The sequence below is a fragment of the Coenobita brevimanus genome, chromosome 71 (assembly GCF_032717465.1).
Source record: "Coenobita brevimanus isolate Jiangsu-jjx chromosome 71, ASM3271746v2, whole genome shotgun sequence".
In the NCBI taxonomy this organism is placed as follows: domain Eukaryota; kingdom Metazoa; phylum Arthropoda; class Malacostraca; order Decapoda; family Coenobitidae; genus Coenobita; species Coenobita brevimanus.
Window position 1 is genome coordinate 30,553,733 of NC_137024.1, and position 26,950 is coordinate 30,580,682.

The 26,950-nt window shown below is 41.5% G+C and overlaps 1 protein-coding gene across 1 annotated transcript in view; it reads left to right on the plus strand.

The window, feature by feature from the left end:
- LOC145406868 (protein wntless-like) overlaps nt 1-26,950 on the plus strand; it is a 233,546-nt gene that overhangs the window by 175,628 nt on the left and 30,968 nt on the right. Inside the window, exons 9-10 of the mRNA XM_080277981.1 lie at nt 2,690-2,840; nt 3,863-3,886. Of these exons, the coding sequence (XP_080134107.1) occupies nt 2,690-2,840; nt 3,863-3,886 (175 nt within the window). The remainder of the gene's footprint in view (nt 1-2,689; nt 2,841-3,862; nt 3,887-26,950) is intronic.

Consider the following 26,950-nt stretch of genomic DNA (forward strand, 5'->3'; position numbering starts at 1 on the left):
TGCGAAACCCAGTGCCCTAATGTATACCATTCCTTATCACACCACCAATACACTTCAGTCCCATTCTCCCTCTCAGTTCAACAATCATGAACCTAGTTTCCCTGAGTCTTACGTTCAAGGATGCACTACGCAGCCATATGATCATTGTCATTTCTATACGTTTGAGCTTACGGGTACCCTCCTTCTTTACTGCCCAGGTCTCATAACCATGCAGCATTACACTCCTGATACATACCGCGTCAACCACTTCTTACTCTAGCCACAGAGATAGCTCCAGTTCCGCCTCCGCTTCCAGCACATTTGGCAGTGTAACTTACCATTGGTCATCATCATCATCACCATCCAGACCTCCTTTCCCACCCTAGAGGAGGAGGAGGAGTAGCACCATCCAGAGAGACCAAGTTTGCCCCTCCAACAGGCCACGTTTCCATTCATTCATCATTCAAGCCCCTGGAATTATGGCTCTTATCTGATACGCCAGAAACTTTCACCACATTCTGTAGCTTCACACAACTGTATCCAATAGAGACTGTCCGAATGCTGTCACGTTAAAAAGGGATGCCAAATCTCTGATCATGCACTTCTCACAACATTCATACATTATTTCGTATCCTGTCCAGTCCCTTTACTCCACATACATTCCTCAGCAGTCCCAACTCCACTGCTTTCACTCTTGACTTTTCATTTTCATTCCACACCATAGTCTTGTATCCATATGTTAAAGTTGACACTAACACTCCTTCATGTAAGCCTTGCCCAGCTGCAACACTCAAGCCTCTGTTTCTTATCATGGTCTTCATAGCACCAGCTACTTTCCTTCCTTGTGTCACTCTACTTTCCACGTCTTTTGGTATTTCCTGTCTTTTCTATTACTGTGCCCAGGTATTTGAACTCTCTCACCAATTCCAGTCTCTCTTCATTCAATGGAGCATCACATTGGGAGACACCTTCTCTCTCCATTACCATCACTTTACCATTTTTTGCATTTATTCTCAAGGCATGATGTTCACACACATCAGCAAAACTCTGCAGTAGTCTACCAAACTCTTGTCCAGTATTTGCAAGTAGCAGTGCATCATCAACATACAACAAATTCAAAATATTCCATCCATCACCATTCATTACCAACACCATCTCACTCTCCATTGCTCATGCTTTTACTTCTCTCATCACCCCATTCGTATATATATATTGAACAACCATGGGGAAATCACACAACCTTTCCGCACACCCACATTGATCATGAACCATTCACTTAGGTGCCCATTTACCCTTACACATGCCTCACTACCATCATAAAAACTCTTGACAGCACTCAGCAGCTTACCATCTACACCATACATATGCAAGACCTTCCACAATCCTTCTCTGTCTACTTTGTTGTATGCTTTTTCCAGATCCATAAATGCCATAAACACCTCATAGTCCTTCTTACAGGCCTTCTCCACAATTTCTTACTGCAAATATTTGAACTACACATCCTCTGCCACTCCTAAAGCCACCCTGTTCATCGCTTACTAGGGCTTCTGATTTCTCTCTTACTTTCTAATTTTTCCATATACCATCCTTACAACACTCAATAAACTTATGCCACAATAATTCTTGCACTTACTTTGCTCTCCTTTGTTTTTGTACAGGGGTACAATCACAACCTTTTTCCACTCTGCTGGCACAGTTTCACTCATCCATGCCTTCTTACTTATCTCCAACAAGCACTCCATTCCTCTCTCTTGACTACACATAATCAACTCTGCATACACCTCTTCAGCCCCAGCTGCTTTCCCATTTTTCAGCTGCATCACAGCGTTCTTCACCAGTGCGAGTGTCACATTTCTTGGCGTTGCACACCCCCAAACCCAATCATGTTTACAGCTGCTCTGCTGTCTGTATTCCCATTCATCAGGCTCTCAAAATATTCTTTCCATCTGGTCCTTACTTCATCCCCATGGGTTAATAATCAGCCACTTACTTCCTTCACACTTACACGTTTCTTTCCGCTATCACTTCTTCATTTCCGCACCCCTTTCCAGAATAACTTCCTATTTCCAGAGTAGTTTGCATTCATTTTCTTGCTAGATCAATATTTACCTTTTTTTTTGTCTTCACTTTACGTGCTTCTTGCCCTCAATAAATTCAGTTCTTATTGATCCCCTGTTCTGTAACCACTCTAGCCCTCCACTGCTCTCTTAACCTCTTCATCCTACCATGCTGTAACTTTCTTCTTTGATGTTACTCTTACCACACCACACACCGCTTTCTGGGTGCGGAGGGTGATATGTGTGAAAATTGAGGGTAGAGTTGCAAGAAGTAGACAAAAATATTTGGGACAAGGTCGTAGAGTATAACCTTAGGGTTAAGAGACTGAATAGAGAGGCATATAGAGATAGAGTACCATGGAGAGATGTCAGTAGATGACCACGGCTGAGGCAGGGAAGCATGTGTGAGCGCTTTATAAGCGAAGTGGATGAAAGGATTTGTACTGAAATGTCACAATATCTTCACATAGTTGGAACTGTAAATTGGCAAAACAAACAAATTGCCTTTATATGTAGCATTGGAATATTAATAGGCAGTCCCTTTGTAATTTATTGTTGATTTAACAGAGAGAAGTGCATTAGAAGAAAGGATAGCAGACATACTGTAGTTATGTGTCAGTTAGGTAGTCATTTAGCAATCATCACTGCCACAGGTGTCTGAAGGTCAGTGGTCATGGGATGAGAATATCAAGCTGGAATATACAAGTGCCTTCTTCACTGGAGTCTATGGCATGTGGAATGTCTACACATTTGCCCTCATCTGCCTGTATGCACCATCACACAAACGTTGGCCCAAGGATCAAGGTGAGTTGCAGTAGTATTTGAGAGTAGAGAGTGTGATTGTAAATGATGCATTGTTAAAACTAATTCCACAGAGGTGTAAGGAATCCTCAGATTTTTTGCAGTTATTTATTGAACTTCTCTGTATGTTGAATATAATCAGTCTATATCCCACTTTACAAAGTGCAGTCAGAAATGATTCATAAATGTTAGATGTGTCCTGTCGTTATGACATGCTTCAGAAATTAGTTTTGTTTAAAAATTGGGGGCTTGTCCACATCTTTGCACCCCAAGTTTTCTTGTAGTGATACAGTCCTAAGAGTGTATGTGTGTGCATACATGTATGCATGCATGCAATGTGTGTTTGTGTGTGAGTGTATGCAAGCAAGTATGCATGTCATGCATTCATGTTTATGTAGATGTTTGCTGATGTGTGGTGAACTTTCTAGGTATTAAAAATACAGAAGTGTGAGACTGTGTGGATGATGATAGTCAAGTGTATTAGTTTACTGCTGTACATGCTTGTTATTGGTTAATGTGATTATTAGATGTGGATTCTGACAGGTCAAATTATTGGGTAAGAAAATTATTTCTGTTTTTCAGCCTTTGATTAAAAATTTTGATGATGTCACCACAAACTATTTTCCATGAGTATTATAATCCTAGAACATTTCAGAGTTATCGTACATTATGAGGTGACAGTATGTATAGAAATGCTAGCTGTCAGCTAACTCTATGACAACACTTTTAAGGTTTGATAGTGAGGTCTTCATAGTGCTCAGTATCTTTGTGAGCAGGTGCAATAACCATATAACTATCTGCATGCAGATCAAGCCAAAGCACACATTTAAACATGATTAATAAAGCATTAGTTTGTTTGCTGTAAATTATGAAGTATTTTAAAGAACATCAACATTATATACTTTTAAGTTTCAGTATTCCCAAATGCAAGAATAAGGCTTGAGCTGTTGTTTAGATACATTTTTATTTGTGAGATGATTCTTTGCTATTCATATTTTCCTCCAATGCTGTCCCCTCCACTCCAGACTGGCCAGCATCAGATAACTGTGGTATGTTCCTCTCTGCCAGCTGTTTGATTGGTGTTGCATGATCAGGATTATCTCTTGCAGGAGTTGTGTGTGCCTTTCTGATTTTTGTTGCAGTGTAGTGAATAGTTTATCCAGCAAGATAAACCCCTTCTGCTCAGTTACTTGTTTTTATATTTTGTTCCTGCCATTTCCTGATAACTGTGCAATTTTGGAAGACTTCTGCTGATGGGGTTAAGTAAGGCTACGTTTGACTCTTCCAGTTTGAAATGTCTCTCCTAAACAAAATATAAGTATTTGGGGGTAGCAAAAATAAAATAGACAGAACATCATGGGGTTGAAGGGGATGAAAACATGTATGGGATTTTTATTGTGGTAGTGTTCTTCAAGTTTCTTAGTAGATCAGATTTCCTCCTATAGTTTCTTCTCAAGGAATTGTCTTTTGTGCTATTTGTTGAAATGTTACTACTAAATAGGAACTTAGACTTAATGTAGTTTCTTTGAGAATTATTTTTAATTTCATTCCTTTTTAGAAAGGAAGCATTTTTCAAACTGTTTTTTGTAGTTTTGGTGTTTGGTGGGCAACATTGCATGTGCATTCTTTGTGTACTGTAGTTATGCATCATCCGTCATACTGATTGCAAAATTTTTCATCATAGTCACTGTCATCATGTTAACAACCCTGTTTCCTTTGTAAACATGGAGTAAGAGAGTATAGAGCGTGGCACTTTTGTTGTAGAACGGCAAATGAATTGTAAGTTAGGAACAATTTTTCATATCCTCCTCTCATGTCCTAGAGTTATAAGGCAGCATGTAACACATGTTTAGGGGGATAGGGTCACTGCATTCATGTGTTAATGCAGTGAGGGAGTGGAGGAGGGAGGGGGTTCAGCTTCTTATCTTACCTTTTAGTCACTTGTTCCTTTCTCCCCACACCCTCAGGGGAATTACTGTAATAATATAGTGTTTGTGCATTTTACAAGTTGATGCTGCATTACAGTAACATTCAGATTCATAGCTGCTGCCTGGTCTGCCTGTCTCATAATTTAAAAGTTCTGTCTTGGACACTTTTTTTTAATGCTTGCATTATTTTTAGAGTGGTAGGTGGTGACGACCATCATCCACTCACTGGATGCTGTGCTGCCTACTTCTCCCTTAGCCTTTATCATTCTTTTTCTGTTCCTGCCCTCCTCTCTTGCTATTTCTCCCATCATTCCCGTCACTTCTTATTGCTTTTCTTTCCTTTGCTGGTGGCTTTACATTGAGTGACAAGCCAAATGGTTTCCTGTAAGTCAAGAAACCATTTACAACGCTGGGTGGTAACCATATAACCAAACCATACGTGCTCCCTACTTGTCAACAAGTGGGTTGGTAGAGGGTTAGTGCCCCTCCCTGTAAAACAATTACTGTAACTCAAAGTCAAATGGCCACCCCGTACGGGACTATGGTGTCTGGCAGTAGATAGATAGATAGATTATTTTGTAACCCTTTTAACCATACTAAGTCCTGATTTTGCCTGTGTGAATAGTAATTCATATGCCATTCCTTATTGAAAAGAACAGCATGATACAGTAAGCCCATTGTATTTCAACTTCTTAGTATGCCAGCTTTTCATTTACTAGTCAAGAGTCATGTAAATATATATCATGGTATATGATTTGGATGTGCTGTGCATATACTGTACAGTACAACCCCAGTTAACTGGGAAGCTTGGGGAATTTACCTTCCCAGTTACCAGTTTTTCTTGGATATCTGATATATACTCATACATAGGCTATATCTTTGCAATATATATGATACTACTCACAGTCAGGGCCACACTAACATTTTCTGTGTAAAACATCCTCTTAAACACACCCCATAAATGTAACACACATGATTGCAGTGTCATGCAGTAGTGAAGAATGCAGTAAGTCCATTTTTGTGAAATATTATTTTATTCATCAAACATGAAAAGTAAATTAAAGATGTAATTCTTGAGCATTTTTTGCTGAACTGTGATTTGGAAAGAAGTGTTGCACAGTAGAATTATCACTACTCTCTTGCTCACAGTTGTGTACTATATATGGCCACAGCCCATCAGTTTATTCCTCACCTGACTGCTGTCACTCCACCCCTCACTCGCCACTCAGCTGTTTTCCAGATAACACAAAAAAGACATATGACTTGCAAGCACAGTAATTTTGTCAAACAAAGCAAACCTTTGTTCAGTCAGCAAGATTTTATCTTTTCTGTCAGTGCAAATGCATTCTAAGATGAATTTATACATCATTTTAGAACAGATATGCACCGGCAGGGAAGATAAAATCTAGCTGTTAGAAATGAAGGTTTGTTTTCTTTGACAAAATTGCTGTGCTTGCAATTCATATGTATTTATTGTATTATCTGCAAACCAGCTGAGCGGTGAGTAAAGGATGGAGTGACGGCAGCCAGGTGAGGAATAAATTGGTGGGCTGCAGCTGTACACACAACTGTGAGCAAGGGAGTCGTGATAATTCTACTGAACAACACTTCTTTCCAAGTCATCAGTTCACCAAAAAATGCTCGATTTAATTCTTTAGTTTATTTTTTCATGATTTATGAATAATCTGTCTGTCTGTCTGTATATTGCCAGACACCTTCATCCCGTAAGGAGTAGCCACAAACAAATCGCCTCCATGTTGCCAAGTTCCCCACCATTCCACTACCCTTCCCTCACCTCACACCCCCTTCTCTCATATACCTCTTCATTCAGTCCCCCCATCTCATCCTCGGTCTCCCCTTCCCTCTCCCCCCTTCCACCTCATTCACATTCTCCTCATTAGTCACTCACTCTCCATCCTTTCCACATGGGCAAACCACCTCAGTGTATTTCTCCTAGCACTTTCAGTCACATCGATGTCCACACCACAGCTCTCCTTCACTTCCTCATTTGTCAGTCTGTCTCTCCATGTAACTCCACATGCACCACTCAGATAACTCATTTCCACTGCTCTCAATCTTGACTTGTGTCCCTCCAACAAGGTCCAAGCTTCACTTCCATATGTTAGAGTTGGTATCACAATACTATAGTACACTTGTGTCCTTCCAACAAATTCCAAGCTTCATTTCCATATGTTGAAGTGTCCTTCCAACAAATTCCAAGCTTCATTTCCATATGTTGGAGTTGGTATCACAGTACTGTCGTACAGCGACCTTTATACTTCCATGATCACTTCCCTATTTCTTATCACTGCTTTCAAAGAACCAGCAACCTTTCTTCCATGTTGTACCCTTTCAAGCAATTCATAGTCCAAACATCCATTCTTACTCAACCTGAGTACTTAACTGCTTTCACATTTTCCATTTCCATATCATCCAACCTCACTACACATTCAGTGACTTCATTTCTCTCAAAGACCATAACTTTACTCTTCCAAGCATTCATCTTTAGATTCTGTTTCTTACACATTCTCTCAAACTCATTCACCAAACCTTGCAGTTCTCCATTGTCTTCAGTTTAACAATATAGTATCATCTGCAAACAACAGTACAGGAAGTTTCCCAACACTGCCCTCTCTCTTTAGGGCCATTCCAACATCCACTGCTTTACCTTGTGTCCCATTCATAACCCCATCCATATACAGATTGAATAGCCATGGAGACATGACACATCCCTGTTTCAGTCCAACATTCAGATAGAAAAATTCACTCAATTCACTACCCACACGCACTGCAGCCTTAGCACCCTCGTTTATACTTATCACAGCATTCAGCAACTTCCCACTTACTCCACATACAGTCACTGCTTGCATGATGTGCAGTCCTAATGCGTGAATCACTCATAGCACGGGAGGTTCATTTTGTGTCCAAAAAAAATTTCACAGCGTAGGGGAAAAGTGGGTATAACGTGGTCAGAGGAAGCAGCTGATTTTTACAGCACCTGATTACGCGTTGATGATGGACATAATGCGGTGAGAGGTGCCAGTTTATGTTTCAAAGGCATACCATGCAACCAGTGATAGACAGAATGCAGCGCAAGGCATAAAATTATGGTTGGAAAACACACAACGCAGCAATTGATAGACAGAGCGCGGATTGCATCAGCCTGTGATGTAGTGCTATCACGTGTCTGCGCGGGTTGTTGTCACAGTCCACGGAGCATTCATGCCTCAGGTGAGCCTACCCTTTCCCCACGCTCTGGCTGCACATGTGCTGTGTGTGATCTCCCCCACCCCCACCTTGCCTAGCCCGACCAAGCAGCTGCGCCCTGACCCTCCCAGAAGTCAAAAGTTGCAGGAGCAGAAGGTTGTTGTCATCAAGAGGAAGGAAAGAGGACAACGGAGCTGTGACATTGTGAAGTTTTACTAAGTTAACGAGTCCATGATTTGTCGATTCGTGGCCAGAAGGAAGCCATTCTGAAGACAGCCCAGGCATATGGAGGGTCACCGATGGATAAGAGGATATGAGTGTCTGACCCTGCTCTTGTAATGATGAAGAGGTTTCTGCCGATGTACTGCAACCAGAAGGAAAGGGAAGGTGTGTCAGTCAACACGTTAGATATTCAGAGGATGGCCAGCCATCTTTATAATATCGGCTCCTGCAAGCTCTCCAGACCCCAAGGAAGATTTAAGGCGTCGGGTGACTGGTTCATGAAATTCAAGAAAGGGAAGGACCTGAGGAGGGTGCAAGTAACTGGAGAACGAGCGTGTGCGGACACCAGTGTAGCAGACACGTTCGTATCCGTCCTGAGGGAAATCATCAACAGGGGGTGCTATACCAGTGAACGAATTTATAACACTGATGAGACTGGGCTGCACTACAAGAAGATGCCAAGGACGACGTACATCACAAAAGAACACAGGCTAGGAAGGGTGGCGGAAGGATAACAAGGTACGCATGGCTGTCTTTCATCTTTCAGTGTAGCTGGCCGGAAGATACATTGTGAGGTAAAGAAACCTAGTTGTTTTAACCCGCCCCATCCCGACTGCTTTTCCACCACTGACTCCCCCCAATCCCGACCATTTTTGGAAAAAATTTTTTTTGGCTCAAACCTCTGCTTTTGGTGAGAAACATAAAAAAATCATAGAGAAATCGCTCACTTGAGGTTTAAAATACTCAAAACAGGTAGCAGTACCTCCTCACCTTACTGTGTTTTCTATCAGGGTGGCTCCAAAGAAAACGAGTTCTATGGGAGTGTAACCATTCCACACCACTCATAAACAGTATTTATTTATTTATTTGGTACGAATTTATATGTAGTACTAGAGAATATTGATTTTCACACAGTAATATAGGCAGTATAAGCATTGTTTCACTCATGAAACACATCAACATACCTGACCTTTTTTGGCGACATTACCTGATCATCATTTCTGACTGTTTCTTCCTCTAATGCTATGTAAAGTTTGTCCTCCACGTTGTCATCGATTGGGGAATCACTCTGGCCCTAATTTTCGTACCGTGGCATGACATGGCTTTACTGGCCAGGTCACTGGTAACAGGTGAATTGCTGAGACAATGGCATGCTGGGGGGGGGGGAGGTCATGCTGGGTAAGGCATTGTCCCTGCCTGGCATCTTGTAGAGGAAGGTGTCCCGTGTATACGTACCAAAAATCACTCGCGAAAATTGAAAATTGTGCAAATTAGGGACCTGGCAATTGATTCACATTTATGAACGTCAACGGGATTGGCAGTGACAAAACGTGTGGACGTTAATTCACGTCGATGGGACGCCGCGGGTTAAACAGCTGCGAGATGTGAATGCATCGGGAAGTGTACCAGGAAAAGTCCTAGACTGAGTGGATGACATGTGGGATTATGAATGGGTGGTTTACAAATCGTTTTATTCCTGATGCCAAGAGGAGGTGTAGTGATCTTGGCATACCCTTTAAAATTCTCTTGGTTCTAGATAATGCCCCAGGTTACCCAGGCTTCTTGGAGGGGTTGCATCCTAATATAAAAGTAGTGTTCTTGCCAGCAAACATGACTTCTCTCCTGCAACTCATAGACAAGGAGGTAATCGCAAGTTTTAAGTATCACTACGAAGCAATCATGTTCGCATATCAACCCGAGGCAATGGACACCAGTGAAGAACTTCTGGAAGACCAAGTACTTTATGGTGACGATGAGGTGAAGGCTGCGTCATCAGACGAGGAGTTCCTAGTCAACCTTGCAGATCCACAGCCTGGTCCCTCTTGTGTGTAAGTCTCACCCAGGTCAACCACCCCCTGTCCTCTCCTGTGTGACTCAGGCTGACCCAGCTGAACCGCTGCCTAATTTAATCCCATTTGCCTTAGCCTGACCATGCAGAATGTCTCCATTTGACTGTGACTGCCTTCTGGAAACGCTACAACATATGGAATGTTGTCACCAACGTTCTGAAGGCTTGGGAACTTGTCTCAGATGCAACAGTAAGGCATGCCTGGCCAAGGCTGGCACCAGAGTTGTGTGCTGGGAGTGGTGGTGATGCGCAGTCAGTGGAGACAGTGTGGGAAGAAGAGGTGACAGTGTACGAAGCTGTGCCTGGTTGTGAAGAGGTGCAAGAACAAGATTTGGTGGAGGTAGTCGAGGATAAAACTGTGCCAAAGGAGGCCATGCAACTAATTGACGAGTTAGACCGGGAACATTGTGAGGCAGAGGACCAGGGAAATCAGGCAGAGGCTCCAACCATCGCACCAGTTGTGTCGATGGCTCCTATCAACAACATCATAACTGGTGCAGAAGTGCTGAAGGAAACCATCCTAGCATATGAAGTTGATGAGGAATGCAAGGCTGAAACTTCATACTGTGTTGCAGGCAATGTGATCCTATGAAGACCTCGGGCAAGAGAAAATTCGACAGCACCACCTGAGTCTCTTCACTCGCTACTTTCCTCGTTGAGCGATTCGAGAGCAACAACAACCAGAGGAAGGTGCTATGTTTGAGGTTTCTATTGACCTAGAGGGGTTTGTTCAGGAAGCAGAAGTGTGCCAACAGGGGAATCAGGACGTACAGGATTCTTTTTCTTCCTCAAAAGAGGATTCTGTGGAACCGGCACTGCACGACAATTGTGCTGAGGACCAGTAGGAGTCCTGCCCTGCCTCAGAACCCCACTCCACCTCCCACCAGCAAGCCCACAACCTCTTCCATTCAAGGTGAGGAATCCTCCAGTGGGTGTATGTAATGAAGTCTTTATTAGGTAGGTAAATGTCCTGGGAAAAAAAGGTGAACTTAGGGCTGGCTTAGGTACCTTGCACCCTTTATTATATAAACATATGGCCATATAACATGGAAATCTCTTAAAGTGGGAGCTTCAGGGTACCAAATTCCCACTGTATGCTAGCAGTGACTCTATTCTTAATATTTTCCACGTTACTTGTCCATCCACTCTGTTATATGCTTTCTCCAGATCCATGAAGGCCACATACAACTTCTTTCCCTTCTCTAGAAACTTTTCCACTAAAGATCTAAGGATGAAGATCTGATCTACACAACCTCTTCCCTTCCTAAAACCTCCCTGTTCTTCTCCAACTAATTCCTCTGTTATTTCCCTAACTTTGTCAATAAGTATCCTACCATATGCTTTGCCTGTTACACTAAGAAGACGAATGCCCCTGTGATTACCACACACTTCTTTTTCCCCTTTTCCTTTGTACAATGGAATAATTATACCTGACTTCCAATCTTCTGGGACTCTAGCTTCCTCCCAGGCCAATCTGCACATCTTCCTTATCCATTCTTCTGGTATCTCTTCCTCATGCTTCAGCATGTCACCACACACTCCATCAGTTCTTGGGGCTTTCCCCATTTTGACTTTCTTCATTGCTTCCACTGCTTCCATCCTTCTGATCTATAGGTCCCTTCTCACCACCCTCCTTCTCCCAGCCACTCCTCAGTCACTTACACTTGCATCAGTTTTATTCTTTATGTTTAACACTTCCTTAAAGTGTTCTCTCCGTCTACTCACTTTTTCTCCCATCTCCCCAGTCAGTCTTCCATTTTTATCTTTCAGTCCCCTACTAACTTCTTTATCACCCTGTCTAATTCTCTTTACCTCCATCCAGAACATTTCTTACATCTGCACATTACACACAGATTCCTTCCAGGTTCCTCATCCACTGTTTTCTTACTCTCTCTTAGTAATCCTTTCACCTTTCTCTTCCTCTCAACATATAGCTCTCACTTCTGTCACTCAACTTCCTCCATGCCTCTGCTTCCCATACAATCTCTATATGCTTTCTTCTTTTGCATCACAGCTTGTCTCGCCTCTTCATTGCACCATGCTGTTCCTTGCATCCCCTTTCAGCTTCTCTTCACCCCACACACCACCACACATGCAGCACAGACTTCTGTGAAAATCTTGCACACACCTTCCATATCCCCCATCTGCTCCAAATCATATTTACCCAATTGCTCCTTCACTTCTCTATTATTTTCTCTGACTAGGAGAGCATGTTTTCATCCCTGTTTGTTTGTGTGTTTGTATGTTAACAGGATTAATCTAAAACTATAAGAGAGATTTGGAACAAATTTAGTGGGTAGATAGCCCATGTCCCAGGGAACAACTGATTAACTTTGGGACCGATCTGGATGGTATTACAGATTCTGGATCCAGAAGACACTTTTTGCGAAACCCTAATCAGTGATAAGAAAACCTAACCCATTTTGAAGAGTGGTTTGGAAATTACATTGTTCTTGTCAGAGAGATGCACTCCACTGAGTGCCTCTGTAGTCTTCTGCCTTTTTTCCTTCCTCTTGCAACTTTTCTACCCTCCTTGTATGAACTACTTCCTCCTGCCCTTCCCTCCTATTCCTCCATTGCACTTGAACCTTGACTTTCACCACCACCAAGTGGCAGTCAGAAAGTTCACTCCCCAACCTCTGTATGCTCTTCGTACCATCTCATTCTGTCATCCAGACACACTAAATTAGTCATTGCCTTCCATTCATTGAGTTCATCTCCCACCCTCCTCATCACTCACCATGTATACCTGTGGATCATTTTGTGCCTAAGGAGGGTATTGGCTATCACCAACCCCCTCCCTGCACAAATGTCCGTTAGATCACTGCCGTTCTCGTGCACTTCTGTAGGCACACCCCACTCACCAACTACTTCATCCAACTTCACATTCCCCACTTTCCATTCATATTTCTAATCAAACACATTCTCATTCCTTTCAGAATTTTCCATACATGCTTCCACATTTGCCCAAAACTCTTCTTTCACTCTGCTTGCCCAGTCTTGCATTGGCGCATACACACACACAATCACCTACATTTGTATTCCCACATTCAGTCTTACCCACACAATCCTTGAACAAACTGATCCATACTCACCTATATTCTCATTCCATCTCTTGCCCACAACAATACTACACCCACTTTTGCCCTCTCATTTTCACCTACACCCATGCATATACCCCATCCATACTACCACTCTTTCACACTTTTCTCCATTTAGTCTCAGTTAATTCACATATGAGTTATTTAAGAGGAGCTTGTGGAGTCACATAGAGAGACAGGCTGATGAATGAGGATATAAAGGAGCGTTGTGGTGTTGATGTGGATGTGATAGGAAGTGTTATGAGGAACACACTGAGGTGGTTTGGCCATGTGGAGAGGATGGAGGGTGAATGACTGACGAAGAGAGTGTATGTGAGTGAGGTGGAGAGGGGAAGAGGGAGGGGGAGGCCGAGGATGAGATGGAGGGATGGGGTGGAGAGGTATATGAGAGAGGGGTGTGTGAGTTGGGAGCAGGGCAGTGAAATGGAGGGGGACAGGGCGACTTGGAGGCGATTTGTTTGTGGCCACCCCAAACGGGATTGAGGCGTCTGGCAATAGATAGATAGATAGATAATTCACATATGCATGGTTTTGCACCCTCAAGCACCTTCTCTCTCTCTCTCTCTCTCTCTCTTTCACCTCATCATTTGCACCCTTTACATTACATGTTGATTCTGTACCATGTCTTTTGTCCTGTCCTTGGGCGTCACCTGTTGGTCTGTCCTAATGCGAGGCTTCGTGTTTGTACAGTATTTATAGTTAGTTGCATTCTGGGGAGGGGCGCTAACCCTCTGCCAACCTGCTCGTTGACACGTAGGGAACAATTGTTTTTATGAGTAAAATTATGAATACCATTTAACAGAATGGACTGGCCAAGGTACTGTAAGATATTGCAAGCCCGTTGGTAGTTTTGTTAGGTAGAAAACCATACCGGTACCACACATTTTCAGCCGATGAAGAGTATACCTTTTTTTTCAATGGATTTATTTGTCTTGCTTTCACAAAAAATTCCTTGAGCTTGGGACATTACATCATAAACTGTAGAATTTCCAATGTTAAAGTATGTCAGTCTGTGTCTTATACTGTAATTTTCATAATTTTCAAGTCAGTTGCATTTGTCCAGCTTCTCTTTGATGGAGAACACAGTGCACTCAAGATTAGTTTGTACCTAGGAATCACAGAGTACTGTATACAAATCACTGTCACGACTCGACAACACAACAGCGGGTGTGCTTGTTCACTCATTGGCGGCGGTAAGCAGGCTGGTGATTTGTGGAGGTATGGAGGGTGACTAAATTACAGGAGGGGAAAGAGGAGGGAGGAGGGATGGGAAGCGGATTAACTAGGAAACAACCTTGACCGGAAATGCCTTCACTTCACTTTGCCCAACTTCACTCAGTCTCGCATGACCATCCCGTGCGGGGGTAGGGATGGTGGCACACACTTTTATATTTTTATTTATGTATTTGCCTGTCAGTTAATTTCAGTGGTTGTCTGATAATCTTGGTTGCCTGGATATCGGATAACTGGGATTGTACTGTAATTAGTTTATTTTTAGAGTTGTAAATAGAGTAGTGGAGTATTATAAAAAATATATATATATATGAGGCATCTAGAACCAAAGGGGCATCGGCGCCAAAATGTACTTTTGAGTTATGACACTTTAAAGTTGTGTTTATGGCAACGTCATAGCCAGAAGGCAATAAACAAACCTTTTATACATCAAAATGATCATCAGCGCCTATGCTCTACATGTAAAGCCAAAAAAACAAAACAATAATAACCGTAACCACAAAATAGGCAGTAAACCAAACCCCCAATTTATAAATGGGCATAATAACATATTGTAGGGATTTAAAAACATAGCAGAAAAAACATCAATGAATGTATTAATGTACAAAACTTTATTAACTGAAGATTCCAGTTCACTTAATATTAATAAACGAATAATTATTACTGTAATTTCACGTTTTTTACAACTAAAACTGAAATCAATGCAGTTATTATTTTTCCTCTACCATAATGGATTGAAATAATAACACTAAAAAAAAAAAAAAGTAGTGTAGTGCTTAAGTAAATTGAGAAGGGGCAGTGGGGGGTTAAATGGTGGGGTCGTCATCTAGGAGAACGACATCCAACTCTGCCTCCTTGGTGCCACGCCCCCTCCCGCTGTCTCCCCTCACCACTCTCTTTTCCTCTTCCTTTCTACCTTTTTCCACTTCTCCACACACTTCTGACACTTACGAGAGGTTATAGGCACCACCTCCTCACTGTAACTATGTGATGAACTCATCTTGTCACCCCCCCCTTCAACCCCAATAACAACAGCTCATCTTGTCACCAATAATCTACGATTAATGGGGTAAAAATCCAATACGTAATAATTATACACCTCAGTGAACACGGGAAGGAATCCTCACCGTCACACCGGGCGAGCCACACGCTTGCTGATTGGCTGCTCTGGGGGAGTGGCAGAGAGTGAGAATGCTGATTGGTTTGGGCTGTGTGGCTTAGATGCCTGCCTGCTCTGATGTGTTTGCCCGGCAGCATGGACAAACCCACGTGACTTTGAGCCCTTCTACCACTGTCCAGAAGGCCGAATCTTGTATGGCAACCAGTGCTGTCACTGAGAAGAGGGTTAAGCCTGTTGTCTCCCATACCTAACTCAAAACCAGCATATTGGTGGGGATGCCCCTTTGGCTCTAGACGCCTCATATATATTAATGAGACCTAATAATAAACAGTATGTATAAATTAATGTCTCCATATGTTCCAGTAAAGTGTTAAACCAGAGTTCTGTGCACTTGGAGCCCACTCACAAGTATACCTTTAACTCATTATAACAACCCTATTGTGTTAACCAGCCTTCCAGCCTGACCCCAACGTGACAACTTAAAACCCTGTTTGACCCCTGCTACACTACAAATACTTTTGGCGTAGCCTGCTTTTAGAAGTAAAGCAGACATAAGACAGTGACGTAAAGGAGGCTTAAAGCAATAAACAAGTGGTGTCAGTACCACTGTCTCTGGCTTTGATATCTCTTGTCTTGTTTATTTGGGAAGTATAACAAACCACAGGCTTATTAAGTAACAGTTCTTCATAATAACAGAACTGTAATCTCACTGTTGAGCTACCATGTACCCACCAGTTGAGAGTTTGTTGCAGAGCTTTTGAAGTTCAGAGTACAGCACAGTGTACTGTATTAAAGCTTCTAACATTGACATAAGAAGCTAATTCATATGGTATATTTATAAAGCTTACTATCATTCAACTTACTACACCACAACTTGCTACTTAAGGTAGGCCAAGCTAGGACAGCCTTTTCTAAATTTTCCTGAAAACATGCCTGCCCAAATTAAGGAGTACCTATAGGCCATAAAGTGTTGTAAGTTTGCAAAACCTTTGACTGGGATGCATGAGGGGCTTAAAGCCACATCTCCTGGTGCTTGGCAGTGCACTCAACATGCATTTTCCATGTCAGTGAATTTCTTTGTACTCTTCATGGCCATTGTGCACTCAGTATCAAAACACATGAAGCTGGCACATATGGAGGAGTCTCTATATTGGGAGGAGTAAAACTGGCACTCAGTGGTCAGTAATACAATGTCTGACTTACATAGCATGATTCCTGTATGCTTTTTTTTTTTTTTCTGCTTAGTTTACCTTTCAGCCCAGTTAAGAACACAGTAAAAGGGCTCACTGTATTCTTCTGTTTTGGTGTTTGTGTAAGTTCTTTTGGCTTCCATGTTCACTTCTGTTCTTGTTTTGTGTTTGTCAGAGTGGTGCAGAGTGGATAAACATTTCACACTGCAGCCTTAGTTTGTCCTTCCCCAGTAACTTCAGTCTTTAGGTGGTCCCAGACACTGGCTCTCAAGATCCGACAGTTTACAACTTTGGGGAATTAACATGCTGGAAATAACAAGGAAAATCATAATCAAGAAAATGGCATTCTTTTTATGGTGCTGCAGTGTAGCAGTGCTGTATATTGCAGCCTGTCCTTGTATTGGCCTGACAGCATAAAAATTAACCGTGAAATTAGTAAAATATGTAGTTATATATATTTTAGCAGTGAACTGTTGAATATACATTGTTAGGTAGTCGCCAGCTTTCATATATTCTTTCAAACTGTGTAGTATATAATTTGGAGGGAAGTTTGTGAATATTTATTTGTTCGCATTTTAATCACCTTCATGCAGCCTGATGATAATATAATGTTTGTGGTAATTTTAGTACTATTGTAAATTGGTACCTAACATGAAGAATTAAACAGATTTTGAAATATGCAATAATTATAAATGATGACTTTTTACCGGACATGTTGGACATAGTCTCATGATTCTTTGGTAGTTTTCACTCATAAGAGGAGTTCAGTTTCCTGATAGTGGGTTAAATTTGAGTGAAGGTAAGAAATCCCACAGTTCTTGTTCAGCTGTGAGGTTATGTTAAGATATACATTGTTAAAATGACTCAGTTGTGGTTTAGTAAGCCTGGTCTATCTAGTTGAGCAGACTCACCAAACACAGGCAGATAACTGCCCCTGCAGGGTCACCCATTCAGTGAAATGATGTTCTCTTGTGGTGGACAGCACCTTGTGACAGCAAAGCACAGGGAAGTGTGGAAGTTTGGTTCCTGGATGGATACTACATTTGCCTCTCCACCTAGGTAACAGGGGCACCATAGTAGGCTCCACATTATCCTGATATTTGGTTATATGATTACCACACAGCAGTGTAAATGGTTTCCTGGGTTACAGGAAACCATTAGGCTTGCCACTTAGTGTAGAGCCATATGAAATGGGAAGAAGAGTGATGAAAATGGCAGGAAGGATGGGAGAAATAGGAAGAGAGGAGGGCAAACAGAAAAAGAATGATAAAAGTGAAGGAAGACATAGGCAGCATTACATCAAGTAAGTGGATGATGGTCACTGTTACGAATCACAAAAATGATTCAATAACTATTAGGTGCATCAGAATTTTGAAACTTCTGTGAGAAGGCTAAAACTACACCTGTTTTGATCTCCAGATATTTCTTTTTTCTTAGGCAAAGTTTAGTGAGATTTTGACTTGAATAGTACCATAGTGAAATTGCCAAATGGACGTATCCCCTTGTGTAGTACTGGATGATAATTGTGTTCCAGTGTCTGAGAGTTAATGTTTGAGGGGGCCACAGTGTAAAGGGCATACTGTACAGTATAATCATTTAGAGTAATTTCTGTGCTGTAGATCTGCAGGTATAATGTTTGTTTTTGTGTTTCATATTCCTTGTGGATTCCTTTGAGCAACGTATTTTGTTTGTCAGTGCTAGTTCACTTTTTTTCTTTTTTTTTTTTTACATGAGAATGTAGACTGTTCCATAGCTGCTGCAATGTTGCATGTGTTTTGGTTGCTGTAGTATTGTAGTACAGTACTGTATATTAGCTATTAGTTTTTGTTGGACATTATCACCAGAATGTACTACTATTTCATTAACAGTAAGTGCTTGTTTTACATTTTTTTATTTAAGTCCACAGTTAATTACAGACAGATTGTCCATTAAAGTTCCGTTAGTTCCTGTACTGCTGATCGACCAATTTCCCCAAATGAACTGTTATGATTGTATGGAAAAAAGTTGTGATATTTTGGCACACATCCTTATAATGAAATCTGCATTCCAGTCTTTGTGGTTAACTCGAATTATCTGCCTTCCGGATGAGTGGACGTGAACCTGAGCAGTACAGATAGTTCTTTTAAGTCAAGGATGTTTAAAATAATAACACATCTTTCTCTGTACAACTAGTGCTGTAAAGCATAGCAAACTAGCAGATCAGTTTAAAAGAGAATAGTAGCAATGAAACTTTCCAGAATTTAATGTTATTAGTAGTAAAGTATGAAAAAGGCAATTTATTAGTACTGTAGTAAAGTATGAAAAAGGCAACTTATAATATGGACTAACTGTTTTCTGAGAGTGGGCATGTATGAATAAATGCTGGTAAGTTCATCAATCTTATCACTGGTACTCTGCAGCAATGGTTTTCAAACAGGGGACATGAGCAGGGATGTAGCTGGGATTATAAAGTGAGATTACCAAGCTTAATTAGAGGATGGCCTAAGGAAGACTTTGAGGAAATTTGGGGTACACCTCTGGAAATCTGAAGTGACCAGGTGTATTATTTTCATATCCTTTGTATGTCTGTCTATCAGTCTGTCTATCTATATATGGATATATGTAATTTGTTAAATACATAAAATATAATTTATGCATTTAAAATCACCAACTTTCTCTAGCAGGCGAAGAGTTTTTGAGCTCTTGAAGGGAAAAATTATCACAAGACTGACCTTTCTCCCCTCCTAAAGATGGGGTATAATTTAATGAAATTTATTTTATTAAAATGCACTTTGTTTGCAGCATGGTAATTACCAAATAATTTGTGTTATGTCATGGTAATTTGTTTTTATTCCTTCAGTCCAGTGATGTCTTTGTCATCTGAATCAGGCCATCACCAGATGATTTTATACAGCTTAATGGAGGTCTGTTGTAGTGAAGGGATTAATGAAAGCCATATTTAACCTTACCAGTTCAAATAGTCTCTCCTAAGTGGAATGAACTAATCTGGAGATTAAAAAAAAAAAAAAAAAAAATTACCTTTGAGACTAAGGGGTTAACATCAGTGCATAGTTTGAGATCTAAGACTCTATATCTGGGTAAGGTTGTGAAATATTAAAGTGTTTTCTGCTCTGGTTTCATCCTCATTGTGTTAATTTTGGTTCATGCAGAAATTTTCAGTAAAGAGATTAATACTAGTCATGCATGTTCAGTTTTTGTACATGCAATAGTTGGAGGTGAACTAATAATAGTCGGTCATATACAGATCTACCTGTTGCCAGATGCCTCAATCCCATAAGGGGTGGCCACAAACAGATTGCCTCCATGTCACCCTGTCCAGTGCCACGTCAGTGACTTGCTCCCAGCTCACATCGCCCCCTCTCATATACCTCTCCACTCCATCCTTCCATCTCATCCTCGGCTTCCTCCTCCCTCCCCCCCCCTCCACCTCACTTGCCTACACTCTCCTCGTTAGTTTCTTGCTCTCCATCCTCTCCACATGGCCAAACCACCTCAATTTACTTCTCTAATGCTTTCCATCACATCCACATCTACATAGCACTCCTTCACGTCCTCATTTGTCAGTCTGCCCCTCCATGCAACTCCACATGCATCTCTCATATCACTCAGTTCCACTGAACTCACTCTTGACTCATGTCCCTCCAACAAGGTCTGAGTTCCACATCCATACGTTAGAGTTGGTATCTCAGTATTGTCATACAGTGACTTCTTTACTTCCATGCTCTTTTCCCTGTTCCTTATCACTGCTTTCAAAGAACCAACAACCCTTCTTCTCCATTGAACCCCCTCAAGCACCCCACCCTCCAAACTTCTACCCTCACTCATCACACTACCCAAGTATGTACTTAAACACACTCACATTTTCCATTTCCTCCTCATCCAGCCTCACTGTACATTCAGTGACTTCACTTCTGTCAAAGTCATTCACTTTTAGATTCCATTTCCTACACACACTTCCAAACTCATTCACCAAGCTTTGCAGTTCCCCTTCGTCTTCACCCAATAATATAGTATCATCTGCAAACAACAGTACAGGTAGTTTCCAAACACTGTCCTCTCCCATTAGGGCCACACCAACATCCACTGCCCCACCTTGCATCTCTTTTATAACCACATCCTTATACAGATTGAAGAACCATGGAGACATGACACATCCCTGTTTGAATCCAACATTCAGATAGAAAAATTCACTTAATTCATTATCCACACACACACTGCAGCTTTAGCACCCTCATACCTACTCTTCATGGCATTCAACAACTCCCCATTTACTCTGTATATCCTTAATACTTTCCACATCCCGTGTCTATCCACCCTGTCATATGCTTTCTCCAAATCTGTGAAGGCCACATACAAGTTCTTTCCCTTCTCTAGAAACTTTTCCACTAAAGACCTAAGAATGAATATCTGATCTACACAAGCTCTTTCCTTCCTAAAACCTCCCTGTTCTTCTCCAACTAATTCCTCTGTTATTTCCCTAACTCGGTCAATAAGTATCTTACCTTATACTTTTCCTGTTACACTAAGAAGACAAATGTCCCTATGATTACCACACACTTATTTTTCCCCTTTTCCTTTGTACAGGGGAATAATTATACCTGACTTCCAGTCCTCCAGGGACTCTAGCTTCCTCCCAGGCCAATCTGCACGTCTTCCATATCCATTCTGCTACTATCTCTCTCCCATGCTTCAGCAGCTTTCCCCATTTTGACTTTCTTTATTGCTTCCACTACTTCCATCCTACTGATTCACTTCCATCCTCCTCCCAGCCATTCCCCAGCCACTTATATCACATCATTTTCATTCTGTGTGTTCAACAATTCCTTAAAGTGTTCTCTTCATCTGCACGTTTTCTCCCTTAACCACTAGCAATATACCATTTTTATCTCACATTCCCCAGCATACATATAATAATTCAACAGGGACCAACGTATGTCACGTTTACTAATTCAGCAGTACACGTCTGACCCACTATCCTTCAGCGTATTCACACTCATGTTCTAATTTTTCTTTGTGAAACAGCTGAGCCTGGCTTGTTATCGAGCTGCATAACAAGTCCACATCACCCGACACTGTTGAAACCATTCCATCATCACTTAATCATGCTCAGTACTCTGACCATCTTTCATACGGTGGTTATTTTCTGGTGTTCATTTGTGTCTTTAAATCACTGTCTGAATTGAATTTCGGTATTTTTTTTCTCTTTAGCGTGCATCTTTATACGGTATCATAAGCAGTTGATGAACCAGTGCCATATGTGTCACACAACTTCCGTATGGGAACACCATGGTCCAGTTTTTTTAACAGTTGTATCTCATCTTGCTTTTTTGTTTATGTTTTTAAAAGAAAAGGAAGAAGTAGGCAGCACTCGCTTGATGTAGTGCTGCATACATCTTCCTTCACCTTTTTCATTCTTTTTTCTTGTCTTTCCTTTTTTCTTCCTATTTTTCCCATCTTTCTTGCCACAGGTGGCTTTACGTTGCATGACAAGCCTAATGGTTTCCTGTAAGCCAGAAAACCATTTACAGTGCTGGGTAGTAACCAGATAACCAACCCATACATGTTCCCAATTTGTCAGCAAGTGGGTTGGTGTAGGGTTAGTGCCTCTCCCTGTAAAACGAGTAATTCAAAGTCAAATGGCCAACCCATACGGGATTATGGCATCAGGCTATAGATAGATAGAAAATGTCGTACTGCACTAAATCCCCCTAAATAGCTGTTAATACATCACTGACCAGACCTGTGAGTGAAGGTATATTTGAAGATACAGGCAGCCAATGTGGAAGGTCACTGGTAGTTACATAATGGTTACACTGGTAACAGCGTGCCTTGCGGTGACTGGCTTCCACATGCAAACAACTCCAAAATGTAATAGTGCTTTGTGCACTCTGCTGTCACTAATAAAGTATCTCAGTAGATACCAGTGATGGAAAAAACCCTTTTATGTGGTAATAATTAAGAATAAACTCGAGTGGTGATACAATATGTATGGGTCTACTTAACTTAAAGAAAAATTTTATTAGAAATGTCATATTCACAAGAACAGAAATTGATGGTTAGGAATGGTTAATTGTGAGAATTTCTTATTCAGAGACAGAACATATATTGATAACAGTGCTAACTCACAAAGTTAGGAGGAATATAGAGAAAAGGGTCATCTAGTTTATGATCGAGAGTAGCAGAATCGGTGTAAACCAAGCTGATCCAGTCCCTCCAGTCTTTTTAATTGTTATTATTTGGGTTTTAGGCAGAGAAGTGAGAGTAAACTGTTAGTCCCTCCTGTCTTTTTAATTGTTATTATTTGGGTTTTAGGCAAAAAAATGAGAGTATACTTTTGGGCGCTGGACCAATTAAAATTTTTTCCCATTTATAGCTTTACTTGGTTATGGAGGGATTTTACATTGTGGTAGTTTAATGAACCAATTAGCCACGGTCAAGGGGGATTGATTGTATTGGAACAGACTGATGTTTAAGGTTGATACCACCACTGACACTTGCATCTTTCTGAGGAGCCATTACGATGGTTAAATGCAAGTAAAATGAGATGAAAATCAGACAGAATACTAGGATCACCACCAAGACATGCTGTGTAAGCAAGCCAGGTGATCATGCATTACACACCACTCTGTGGCTGCTTGGCAAACTAATCTGGCGGACATAGGAATTTCGATTGCCTTTTTGTGATTTTTTCAGGATTAAAAGAGATGCTGGAAAATCATTGTTGTACCTGTACTGTCTTTAACCCTGGTTAGGCTGTCTTTGTAGAGTACCTATTCAGAGTCACTGTTTTATAACTAATGTAAAATATACCTCATATGAGGCTTGCAGCTTGGCCTGTGCAGACTTTTATATTGCCTCACATGAGGTCTGCAGCTTGGCAAGGGGTAAAAAGTGCAAAATTATTGTTGTTGAAAAATATAAAGTGGTGAAACATGATTTTTTTTTATTTATTTATTTATTTATTTATTTATTTTTGTAAACAACCAAAATGGCAGGGTGAAGGGGGAGGCTTCATGTCAGTTTGGAAACCATTATTCTACAGGGAGGTAAAGATACAGGGCTACTTTCATTAAAACTGAGAGCATGAAGGTGCGGATAACCCTCAGATTTTAATGATACAGTAAGCCCTTGGTATAACGAACCCTCCACACCTCAGTATGTCAGTGACAAGAGTGCTGACTGCAGCTGCAACGTGCTATAGATAGGGCTCATACTTGGGCTGAGAAGCATGGCTTTAGATTCTTTTCATCTAAGACCATTGCAGTGCAGTTTGCCGATTATGTGGGCTGCATCCTGACTCAAATTTGTTTTTAAATAATATTGTACGTTTCATATCATTTATCAGGGTTCCAACTTGCTTGCATTCGTTTGCCTTGGTCACCTAATGGCAGCTGTCCATGTTGCTTGATCTCTGGCAGCCCCTGTATTCAGTCCCTTATCCCTAAGGTCACACTCTGTGACCTTGTCCCAGGTCTTTTTTGGTCTGCCTTTTGCAACCCTACCCCTGACATTCACGCATCTTACTCTCTGCAACCAATTGTCAGTCGCTATCCTCTCCACATGTCCAAATCACCTCAATCTACCCCTCCTCATCACAACACCAATACACTCCAGTCCCATTCTTCCTCTCAACTCTTCATTCGTAAAACTATTCCCCCCAGGCCTCGTATTCAAGGACGCACTACTGTGCACATCCATCTAATCAGTGTCATTTCTGTATGTTTGAGCCTTTGAGTATCCTTTTCCATTACTGCCCAGGCCTTTCTACCATATTGCATTGCACTCCTAACACATGCTGCATACAAAGATCCCTCAGCACGGAGGGAAGGCCCTCTCAGTGTCAGGAGAGGCAATGGCTTCCTCAACTTCCTCCAGCCACTCCGTATCCAGCCTTGCCTTCAGCACATAACATGTCCCCCACATAACAAAACTCTTCCACACACTCAGGAGACTCACCAGCAAGATCAGTTCTTTCAAGCCCGACAATCTCTACATGCTCTCTCTGACACACTATACACACAAAATCAGCATTACCGCACAGTCTTGAATGGCTGTCTGTTATCTTGTTTTTGTTTTTTCTTTTTTTGGAGAGAACAATTTTGTGGGCTCTTGCCCTTTGGTCCTGCTTGCATTAAAAAAAAAAAAAAAAAAAAAAAAAAAAAAAAAAATATCATTGTACAAGAAGAAGTTACTTCCCACACCCTTGTGGCAAACTTTAGTTTTATTTGCATTTACTCTTAAACCCAAATGCCCCATTCTGTCTCTCCAGCTCTTAAATCTTTCCTCTGCTTCCCTTTCATTCTCTGCAGTCAACACCAAGTCATCAGGACACAGCATCTCCCAGGGAAGTCCATTTCATAAGTCAGGTGAGAGAGCTTCAAGCATCATAACAAACACTAAGGGGCTCAAGGCTGACCCCCGGTGCATGCCACCATTCACAGAAAACTCATCACTCAAATCCCCATTCACTCCTTCCTGTGTGTGAGCACCCACATACATAGCCATAACCACTCTAACCAACCATTCATCGATCCCAAGCTTTCTCGTTGCACGCTTTACCACCTCCCAATGGACTTCATCAAAGGCCTTCTCCTTTTCTTTCTTAAATATATTTCCTGAAGCTGTTAGATAATGAATGAGGTATCAGTGGTCCCTGTACCTGACATAAACCTGAACTGCATCTCATCAGTAGTCACTCTTTCCCAAATCATACCCTCTAGGACTCTCTCCATTACCTTCATTATCTGGTCAAAAAGTTTTATGCCTCTGTAATTTTCTTTTTCCAGGGCATCACCCTTCCCTTGTACACATTTAAAATTACTCTTCAGCCATTCATGTGGGACAGCACACTCACATATACTTTATTCATCAAATCAGTAACTAAACCCACTCCTGTATCTCCTGAGACTTCCAACATTTCAACAGTAAATCCAGACAGACCTGCCGCCTTCCCCAACTTCTTCCTTCCTATTGCCTTGCTTACTGTAGCAGCGTTAATCAAAGACCAAGGGCCAAACACAGGATCTGCTGACTCCAAAACTTCCCTCATCCAGTCAAACTCCTCATTCAGCAACTGTTTATAATGCTCTCTCCAGGTGTCTTTAATATCCTTACTGTTGACCACTACCTTTTCTCCTTTACTCTTCACACACTGCTTACCTATGTTATCCACATTTTCCCCCTTCATCTGATTTGCCCTCTTAAATACCATATTCCTCCTTTCAATGCTATTTTGGTTATGCAGTAAAACTATTTGAGATTCAGATTTTGTCCTGTATACCTCCTTTCTAGCCCTATGCGTGACAGCCAAGTATTCTTCTGTGTTACCACTCTTTTTTCAATTCCCAGAAAAAAATTCTTTTCTCATTAACTTCGAGTTTTGCACCCTGATCCCACCACCATGTTACCGTATGTCTTGGTGGGCCCCTTGTTCATCTACACACTGAATTGTAACTCTCAGGAGATTGTTCTTGAAAGCTCTGTATCTCAGTACTGTTCATTAACACTTCCGTCGACAGCACCCTGCTCAGTCACAACTCTCCTCATCTCGCTGTGAAAGACATCCTTTACTGCATGGTTTTTCAGCATCCATATTTTCCACCCAGGTGCCTGGGTCCTTTTCTTCACCACTATGTTACATATAGGTAATGCGTGTTGCTGCACACACTCTTAGCTCCCAATAAATATAGCATACCTCATCAACCTCCTGTCAGCCCTGCTGACCAGGAAATAGTCAGTGTGGCTTCTGTTTCCCCAAGACACAAATATAATCAGCCTACTATTTCTTTTCCAAAAATGCATGTTGCACACAGTCATGGTCATTACCTCCCCAGATTTGAGAATCCTTTCTTTTGCTTCATTCCTTGTACCATATGCACATCCCCCTTGTACCCCTTCATATCCTAGAACTGCCTCACCCACATGACCAGTTAAGTTTCCTTCCAAAGAATTACTTGTAAGGAAGAAGTGATGGTTTAGGCCTCATCTTTGACTCTTGTCGTACTTGGGTCTCACATTTAAAGCAGGTAAAGGCTTCCTGCATAAAGGTTTTGAACCTTTTAAAGGTAATGGCTCATACTAGATGGAGTGCTGACAGATGTACCCTCCTCTTGCTCCATCAAGTTCAGATGTTATCCAAACTGGAGTATGGTTGGGACGTGTATTCTTCAGTACCTCTGCCTGGTTGCATATCTTTGTACATCACGTAGGCCCTCATTTGGCTACATGAGCACATCTCATCTCCCTTACCCAAGCCTGCTTGTG